Source organism: Doryrhamphus excisus, linkage group LG9 (genome assembly GCF_037039965.1).
Source record: "Doryrhamphus excisus strain RoL-2023G ecotype Guam linkage group LG9, RoL_Dexc_Guam_v1.1, whole genome shotgun sequence".
Lineage (NCBI taxonomy): Eukaryota > Metazoa > Chordata > Actinopteri > Syngnathiformes > Syngnathidae > Doryrhamphus > Doryrhamphus excisus.
The window spans coordinates 13,512,273-13,522,500 of record NC_136365.1 but is presented as its reverse complement, the minus strand read 5'-3'; the positions used below and the strand labels follow the sequence as shown (position 1 = coordinate 13,522,500).

At 41.7% G+C, this 10,228-nt stretch overlaps 1 protein-coding gene across 3 annotated transcripts in view; it reads left to right on the top strand.

Annotated features, from left to right (window-relative positions):
• The window catches only part of sh3pxd2aa (SH3 and PX domains 2Aa), a 120,449-nt gene that overhangs the window by 20,933 nt on the left and 89,288 nt on the right, over window positions 1-10,228 (top strand). For all 3 annotated transcript variants that reach the window (XM_058077433.2, XM_058077424.2, XM_058077441.2), the window contains one exon: window positions 9,252-9,327. In XM_058077433.2, the coding sequence (XP_057933416.2) occupies window positions 9,252-9,327 (76 nt within the window). The remainder of the gene's footprint in view (window positions 1-9,251; window positions 9,328-10,228) is intronic.

Genomic DNA, 10,228 nt, shown 5'->3' with positions numbered 1-10,228 from the left:
GTGAATACTTATGTAAATTTGATTTCTTAGTTTTCTATTTTTAATAAATTCAAAAAAAGTAAAAAAAAAACTTTTTCACATTGTCATAATGGAGTATTTTGTGTAGAATTTTGAGGTAAGAGGTTAATTTAATACAGTTTGGAATGAGGCTGTAACATGACAAAATGTGGAAAAAGTGAAGCGCTGTGAATACTTTCCGGATGCACTGTACAGTGAAGAAAATAAGTATTTGAACACCCTGCTATTTTGCTATTTCTCCCACTTAGAAATCATGGAGGGGTCTGAAATTTTCATCGTAGGTGCATGTCCACTGTGAGAGAGATAAACTAAAAAGAAAAATCCAGAAATCACAATGCATGATTTTTTAACAATTTATTTGTGTGATACAGCTGCAAATAAGTATTTGAACACCTGAGAAAATGAATGTTAATATTTGGTACAGTAGCCTTTGTTTGCTATTACAGAGGTCAAACGTTTCCTGTAGTTTTTCACCAGGTTTGCACACACTGCAGGAGGGATCTTGGCCCACTCCTCCACACAGATCTTCTCTAGATCAGTCAGGTTTCTGGGCTGTCGCTGAGAAACACGGAGTTTGAGCTCCCTCCAAAGATTTTCGATTGGGTTCAGGTCTGGAGACTGGCTGGGCCATGCTAGAACCTTGATATGCTTCTTACGGAGCCACTCCTTGGTTTTCCTGGCTGTGTGCTTCGGGTCGTTGTCGTGTTGGAAGACCCAGCCACGACCCATCTTCAATGCTCTGACAGAGGGAAGGAGGTTGTTCCCCAAAATCTCACAATACACGGCCCCAGTCATCCTCTCTTTAATGCAGTGCACTCGTCCTGTCCCATGTGCAGAAAAACACCCCCAAAGCATGATGCTACCACCCCCATGCTTCACAGTAGGGATGGTGTTCTTCGGATTGTACTCTTCATTCTTCTTCCTCCAAACACGCTTATTGGAATTATGACCAAAAAGTTCTATTTTGGTCTCATCTGACCATAAAACTTTCTCCCATGACTCCTCTGTATCATCCAAATGGTCATATGCAAACTTAAGACGGGCCTTGACATGTGCTGGTTTAAGCAGGGGAACCTTTCGTGCCATGCATGATTTCACATCATGACGTCTTAGTGTATTACCTACAGTAACCTTGGAAACGGTGGTCCCAGCTCTTTTCAGGTCATTGACCAAGTCCTGTCGTGTAGTTCTGGGCTGATTCCTCACCTTTCTTAGAATCATTGAGACCCCACGAGGTGATATCTTGCATGGGGCTCCACTCCGATTGAGATTGACCGTCATGTTTAGCTTCTTCCATTTTCTAATGATAGCTCCAACAGTGGACCTTTTTTCACCAAGCTGCTTGGTAATTGCTCCGTAGCCCTTTCCAGCCTTGTGGAGGTGTACAATTTTGTCTCTGGTGTCTTTGGACAGCTCTTTGGTCTTCGCCATGTTACAAGTTAAAGTCTTACTGATTGTATGGGGTGGACAGGTGTCTTTATGCAGCTAACAACCTCAAACAGGTGCATCTGATTCAGGATGATACATGGAGTGCAGGTGGACTTCTAATGGGCAGACTAACAGGTCTTTCAGGGTCAGAATTCTAGATGATACACAGGTGTTCAAATACTTATTTGCAGCTGTATCACACAAATAAATTGTTAAAAAATCATGCATTGTGATTTCTGGATTTTTCTTTTTAGTTTATCTCTCTCACAGTGGACATGCACCTACGATGAAAATTTCAGACCCCTCCATGATTTCTAAGTGGGAGAAATAGCAAAATAGCAGGGTCACTGTATATGTATGTATGTGTATATATAGATGTGTGTGTGTATGTATATATGTACTATACTATAACTATTTACAATGTTCAACATTAGCAACTGAACTGTGTGTCTTAGTGCAGTTACATTGTGTGTTCTACAAACGTGTACAATACATCATTGGCCAATCTTGCCCAGTATTTCAGAAACGGCTGTAGCCTGGCTAACTTGACAATGGGATGACTGACAATGGGATGTCAGCCTCTGCACACATTGCTTCAAAACCCTCAACAAATGTAATGACCGTGCTTGTGGTAAAGGAAGATATAGTCACCAATTCCAGTCCAGTTGTATTATTAAAGAAGGACAGAAATGCGTTCATATGGTAAGATGAGCGGGGCGCAGGAATAGAGGTGACTCAGAAATTTTCACTCAGAACTTGCATGACATCGATGGGCGTCATAAAGCACTTGTTGCTATTAACAAGCAGTAAACCACAACTTGGTGTAAACTCAGAGTGACACACCCATAGCCACTGGCATGCTCTGCTAAACTAAGCCATTCCAGCTAGCGTCCATGCTCTGCGAGAGAGGAGTTCCAAAGCTTTTTTTGCCAATTTTTGCCGGTTTCAGGTCACCGTTTCGATATGTTTTAGTTCAGGAGGGAACAGGCTAGTGTTTGTGATGAGATTCCGCCACAATTGTGTCGAAATATATCCCCATACAAACTCCTCAGGGTGACAGCATTTGATTATATCAATTCCCCCAAGGTTCCAGTCTGGACATCAGAGGGCCCTACCGAGGCAAAATTGTGTACATTTTTAACGTTAACCAAAAAATGCTAACCAAGGTTACTGTAGCCTGTGGCCATGATGGCATCCTGTGTTGTACCCCCTTCAGAATCACACACATGTGAATGTATTTGTCGAACATAGTTATCAAATCAAGTCAACATTCCAACCTTTTGTTGGCGAACTAAAATGTAGTGGCTCCGACATTAAATAAAAGGTCTGTATCCTCTTGTGTGTGTTTTGTTTTTCTACCTGACTCCCAACATTTCTGTCAGTGGTCCAGAGCTGTGCAGCATCCTCCAATCGCATCGCTTCACAACCCTTCCTCACAGCTCTCTGTGCCGGTTACCAAGGAGACAGTAAAGGGAGGTTCTTAGAAGTAGAGCAATGATTTGGCCAAGAGTCTGTTTTCTTTTATTTGGTTCTTTGTCAAATTCTGGATGGGGATTGAAAAAACTCCCCATCCGGGCTATACTTTTTCTTAATAAAGTGCCATTTTTGCATGTCCAAGGACTGTCCTATCAGCTGGTGACCTGCTGTAAATAGTCCCACCTGTTCTCACCATTTCCCCTCAGTTGCTGGCAGGATGCCATGATGCCTCTTCTTGCCAGGAAGCTGTCTTCTGCGAGGGGTTGGCACGTACAGGGCGAGTTTGAACCTGCTGGCTGTGGATGTTTGGAATAATGAGCTGGCCTGTGGGGCTGCGAGACGATACGGAGCAGGGATGGTGTCACTGAGATATTATCAACAATATTATGAAAAATCCAGCTCGCTAGCTACTGCCTCATTCAGTGATTTATCACTGCAGTTTACTTCATAGTGACGAGGCTTCTGTCTCACTTCGCCAACTCTGTGAAATCCTTACCCAGCTTTTAATGAGGACTTATTTCAGTTTTCCTTCCGAGGAGGGCTGCCACTTTGATACGTTTTGTGTCTTTAAAACGTCCTTGTTGTCGCAGTGAATGCTTTCCAAACGTGACCATTTTGAACGTGAACTTATGCAATGTAGGATTCCTGATTTATAGGGCTGTCAAATGAATAAAAATGATAATCAGATTAATCGTGATGAATCACCATATGTAACTACGTATGTCCGAAATATGACTGGAGAGGATTATATACAGTGCATCCGGAAAGTATTCACAGCGCTTCACTTTTTCTACATTTTGTCATGTTACAGCCTCATTCCAAACTGAATTAAATTAATCTCTTACCTCAAAATTCTACACAAAATACTCCATTATGACAATGTGAAAAAAGGTTTTTTTGACATGTTTTGAATTTATTAAAAATAGAAAACAAAAAAATCACATTTACATAAGTATTCACAGCCTTTGCCATGAAGCTCAAAATTAAGCTCAGGTTTCTACAGCTTAATTGGAGTCCACCTGCAGTAAATTCAGTTGATTGGACATGATTTGGAAATATAATAACTGTCTATATAAGGTCCCACAGTTGACTGTGCATGTCAGAGCACAAACACCAAGCATGAAGTCAAAAGAACTGTCTGTAGACCTGCGAGACAGGATTGTCTTGAGGCACAAATCTGGGGAAGGATACAGAAAAATTTCCGCTGCTTTGAAGGTCCCAATGAGCACAGTGGCCTCCATTATTCGTAAATGGAAGACGTTTGGAACCACCAGGACTCTTCCTAGAGCTGGCCGGCCTTCTAAACTGAGCGATCGGGGAAGAAGGGCCTTAGTCAGGGAGGTGACCAGGGCCCCGATGGTCACTCTGTCAGAGCTCCAGCGTTCCTCTGTGGAGAGAGGAGAGCCTTCCAGAAGGACAACCATCTCTGCAGCAATCCACCAATCAGGCCTGTATGGTAGAGTGGCCAGACGAAAGCCACTCCTTAGTAAAAGGAACATGGCAGCCCGTCTGGAATTTGCCAAAAAGCACCTGAATGACTCTCAGACCATGAGAAACAAAATTCTCTGGTCTGATGAGACAAAGATTGAACTCTTTGGTGTGAATGCCAGGCGCCATGTTTGGAGGAAACCAGGCACTGCTCATCACCAGGCCAATACCATCCCTACAGTGAAGCATGGTGGTGGCAGCATCATGCTGTGGGGATGTTTTTCAGCAGCAGGAACTGGCAGACTAGTCAGGATAGAAGGAAAATGAATGCAGCAATATATAGAGATATCCAGGATGAAAACCTGCTCCAGAGCGCTTTTGACCTCAGTAGACTGGTCATGTACCTTGACCATATAGACAGTACAGTACAGACATTAGCACACAGCCAAGATCTCAAAAGATTGGCTTCAGAACCACTCCGTGAATGTCCTGGAGTGGCCCAGCCAGAGTCCAGACTTGAATCCGATCGAACATCTTTGGAGAGATCTGAAAATGGCTGTGCAGACGTCTCCCATCCAACCTGATGGAGCTTGAGACTTATTGCAAAGAAGAATGGGCAAAACTGCCTAAAGATAGGTGTGCTAAACTTGTGGGATCATATTCAAAAAGACTTGAGGCTGTAATTGCTGCCAAAGGTGGATCAACAAAGTATTAAGCAAAGGCTGTGAATACTTATGTAAATGTGATTTTTTGTTTTCTATTTTTAATAAATTCAAAACATGTCAGAAAAAACTTTTTTCACATTGTCATAATGGAGTATTTTGTGTAGAATTTTGAGGTAAGAGATTAATTTAATACAGTTTGGAATGAGGCTGTAACATGACAAAATGTAGAAAAAGTGAAGCGCTGTGAATACTTTCCGGATGCACTGTACAGTATATTTGTAAGCATTAACTGAAAGGTGAAATTGAGCTAAAAGATACCACACGTCTGAAACTATTTACTTAACACCAATTTCTTTAGTAGTAGCAGGACATTGGAATCACACTTTAACCGTGTTATGAGCAGTGAGGAATTGCGTTCAAAGACACCACATAACTGAATTCACATGTATTGAGTTTATTGTGTAGGATTCCCAAGTGTCAGTCAAGTGTCAGTCACCAATGTCAGTACTTAACTGTCGAAAATTGTACTTCTGCATTAAGACTTACAATGTGAGGGTTGAGAATATACACTTTTTCTTTGTCTTTCTGTTTATTTAGACCACACATACACGCATAATAAAGACATTGTCCTTGAACGCAGCTCTCAGTCATCATTCCGAGGCTGAGCCGACTAGAGACGTGTTTCTGTGTTGGAGATACGTACGTACATACAGTGAAGAAAATAAGTATTTGAACACCCTGCTATTTTGCTATTTCTCCCACTTAGAAATCATGGAGGGGTCTGAAATTTTCATCGTAGGTGCATGTCCACTGTGAGAGAGATAAACTAAAAAGAAAAATCCAGAAATCACAATGCATGATTTTTTAACAATTTATTTGTGTGATACAGCTGCAAATAAGTATTTGAACACCTGTGTATCATCTAGAATTCTGACCCTGAAAGACCTGTTAGTCTGCCCATTAGAAGTCCACCTGCACTCCATGTATCATCCTGAATCAGATGCACCTGTTTGAGGTCGTTAGCTGCATAAAGACACCTGTCCACCCCATACAATCAGTAAGACTTTAACTTGTAACATGGCGAAGACCAAAGAGCTGTCCAAAGACACCAGAGACAAAATTGTACACCTCCACAAGGCTGGAAAGGGCTACGGAGCAATTACCAAGCAGCTTGGTGAAAAAAGGTCCACTGTTGGAGCTATCATTAGAAAATGGAAGAAGCTAAACATGACGGTCAATCTCAATCGGAGTGGAGCCCCATGCAAGATATCACCTCGTGGGGTCTCAATGATTCTAAGAAAGGTGAGGAATCAGCCCAGAACTACACGACAGGACTTGGTCAATGACCTGAAAAGAGCTGGGACCACCGTTTCCAAGGTTACTGTAGGTAATACACTAAGACGTCATGATGTGAAATCATGCATGGCACGAAAGGTTCCCCTGCTTAAACCAGCACATGTCAAGGCCCGTCTTAAGTTTGCATATGACCATTTGGATGATACAGAGGAGTCATGGGAGAAAGTTTTATGGTCAGATGAGACCAAAATAGAACTTTTTGGTCATAATTCCAATAAGCGTGTTTGGAGGAAGAAGAATGAAGAGTACAATCCGAAGAACACCATCCCTACTGTGAAGCATGGGGGTGGTAGCATCATGCTTTGGGGGTGTTTTTCTGCACATGGGACAGGACGAGTGCACTGCATTAAAGAGAGGATGACTGGGGCCGTGTATTGTGAGATTTTGGGGAACAACCTCCTTCCCTCTGTCAGAGCATTGAAGATGGGTCGTGGCTGGGTCTTCCAACACGACAACGACCCGAAGCACACAGCCAGGAAAACCAAGGAGTGGCTCCGTAAGAAGCATATCAAGGTTCTAGCATGGCCCAGCCAGTCTCCAGACCTGAACCCAATCGAAAATCTTTGGAGGGAGCTCAAACTCCGTGTTTCTCAGCAACAGCCCAGAAACCTGACTGATCTAGAGAAGATCTGTGTGGAGGAGTGGGCCAAGATCCCTCCTGCAGTGTGTGCAAACCTGGTGAAAAACTACAGGAAACGTTTGACCTCTGTAATAGCAAACAAAGGCTACTGTACCAAATATTAACATTCATTTTCTCAGGTGTTCAAATACTTATTTGCAGCTGTATCACACAAATAAATTGTTAAAAAATCATGCATTGTGATTTCTGGATTTTTCTTTTTAGTTTATCTCTCTCACAGTGGACATGCACCTACGATGAAAATTTCAGACCCCTCCATGATTTCTAAGTGGGAGAAATAGCAAAATAGCAGGGTGTTCAAATACTTATTTTCTTCACTGTATATGGTGTTAGAATCGCACTACTGTTGATGTGTTCAGGCCAGAATAACGTTATAAAAGAGCATCAGACATCGTGTGACTCTGTGGGGAGCAACACTGTGCCGCCGTCTGTCCTCATAAAGGAGAGCTGTCTCTTGCCATGATGTGTATGCCTTAACTAGACCGGCGTTAACGCACTATTTTTGACCACCTCACTTATTTATAAATTGAATATTTTCATTGTAAATATGATTGAACTTTATTCGAGCCCCCTGGACAGGAACACTCCTATCGTCACCTTTGCACTCGTATTGCCCAACATAGTAGACATAAAAAGAGAAAATAAGGTCTTTGTAACTTCCTGTTCTGTACAGCAGCGTTCCCCAACAACCCACAGGTTGGTGCCTTTTTAGGCACAATGATAAAAAAAGACATTGAAAAATAAGTTAATAACTACATCGCATTTTTATGTAAATGTATATCCATTTTTGAAATGAGGGCTAATAATTTTGTCAAGAATACCTTGCAGTTAGAAACCCCACAGTTCTTGCATGTTTACATGGTTTTGTTTCATTCTGATTTAGCAAGCAGCAACTCATCCCACTTTGTTCGACGGTCCTTGAACGAACCATAGTTTTGTGCATGAGCTAACTTTCGCCCACGCTGCACAGAAAAACTTCACTTACTTTTACAAATATCAAAGCTACAACACAAACAACAGAGGACCAGATATCCGCTCCGGGAGAAACAATGCAACCAAAAATGCTCGATGGTGTCCAATAGGGCTGTTTAATTACAATAAATCAATCCCTCCCCTCGAACTGAACGTATCGACACCCTACCCTTCCTCAAACGTAAGGAATCAAACATAAACTCAATCACCTATGACACCAAAGACCTACAATATTTGAGTATACAAATAAGCGATGCAATATATACGTAGATCCCACAGATGAAGTGAAAGCCGCCTGGCGTCGATACCTGTGTCCCAGTATTGTCATGTTTTTCTCCCCAAGAAATCACAGCCACGCATCCTGTGGATCGCCTCTGTTTGCTTTTACTTTGGCTCTCGTCCTTCAGTTGAATGATTTATCCTGTTGAGAAGATGGGTAAACAACAAGGCTGACTCCTTCATTTGTACCCCCTGACCTCTCCTGCGTGTCTTGCTTTCGGGTGTTTGCCATTTCCACTTTCGGAGTCAGCATTTCCCATCATGTTTGTGTCGCTGTGCCTTTTGACGAAGTGACAGCAAGTTTAACTCCCACAAAGCCCTGCCGCTTCTCCCTTTGCCGCTGATGCTCTGATCACACAGACTTGATGTTGGGGGTTGTTTTTTGCGGGTTAAAATAAGATGTAATAATCAAATGTTTGAATATGGTAAGCTTGGTTGAGTAAATTGTACGTATATGAAATAAGGTTATTTACAGGCTGGTGTTGTCAACTTTTTACATCCATTATGTTATGTTACATAACGAATCTCAGGAGTCATGAGTGTATTCTACAGGACTGAAATATATCTGTGGTATTGGTATGGTGGATGGGCTTGATGGTACCATTGTTGAATTTGAATAATTTGCTTGCACCATTTGGAGTCAGAGATGCCCAAACGGAGATTCGAACCAAGGTCTTCCCAATCGCCTGATTGTGTGACCAACATGCTAACCACTCGTCCACCGTGTGGCTAAGGTTTAACGGCAAATTTTAAAAAGTGTATTTCCAAATGTATCCCCACAAATAAATAACAAAAATATTAACACTACCTCATGACATGGAGTTATGTCTTCACTGTTGGCACATTTAGATTGGATGTAATATATTGCTGTTGCAGTTCGTACAGTGCACCCACCCACGAAGTATTGTTATCTCTGTGTTTTACCGTAGTCATTGAACTTCTCCCTAAAATGTTTTGCCTGATAAGTGTTTGTTTTCTTACCTTGATAGATGCAGATCCTTGACAAGTTTCCGATTGAGGGAGGGCAGAAAGACCCAAAGAAGAGGATTATCCCATTTCTCCCAGGTAATAGCCTGCTCCTGAGCTCCAGTTATCTGAGCGACTCCCATATTAATAATGTAAGAGCTGTGCGTTAGTCTGAGCTAGGAACTCTGTGCCCGCCTACTCTGCACATGTGTACGTGCCGGGGGGTGCAGTGGTATGCCATAGTCACTGTGTGGTACATACCTCGGTTTTAAGGTGATGGATTTATTTACATATTGCAACACATACTATGTACACTTTGACAAATAGTTAAACCACAAATGGTAAATAAATTGAGTATAATAATAATGCAAATAAATTCCCCAGTGAGCCTTTGCTGCCATTTCACATCTCACAGCATCAGTAGATACGAATAACTTCAAATAACTTTGGTCTTGCTCAAGAGCCATCTACCCGGGCTTTGAAGATAAACTTACCATCCAAAATACCCTTTTCTTTGTCCATTTCTGTTCAGTATTTGTTCCCGTTTGCAGCTGCACTGCACTGCTTTGCTTTCTTAAACTTTGGTGGGGACCGAGGGTCAAACATGACAAAAAAATTGTGCCGATAAATAGAATTTCCATAAACTTGTAATGAATGCATTAACATTGTGCCGATAAAGAGAATTTCCATAAACTTGTAATGAACGCATTAACTTGGACAGCCCTAATTATATACACAAAAAAGTGATAAAAGCCAATCCAACACAGTCCACTGTATAATATACTACGTTTTGTGTGATAGGTGACAGAGCAAATTAGTGTCATATCATGTCTATATATATTATATCATATCTATATTCATCATCTTGACTTTTCTATCTTATTATGCACTAAAGGAATATAAATTATTCTGTTTGTTTTGGTAAACCATGTGCGGTTATAGCGCATGGCCCCAGCATGGGCTGTAAATTCTTTCATTTGCCCCCACTGAGCTTCTTCTC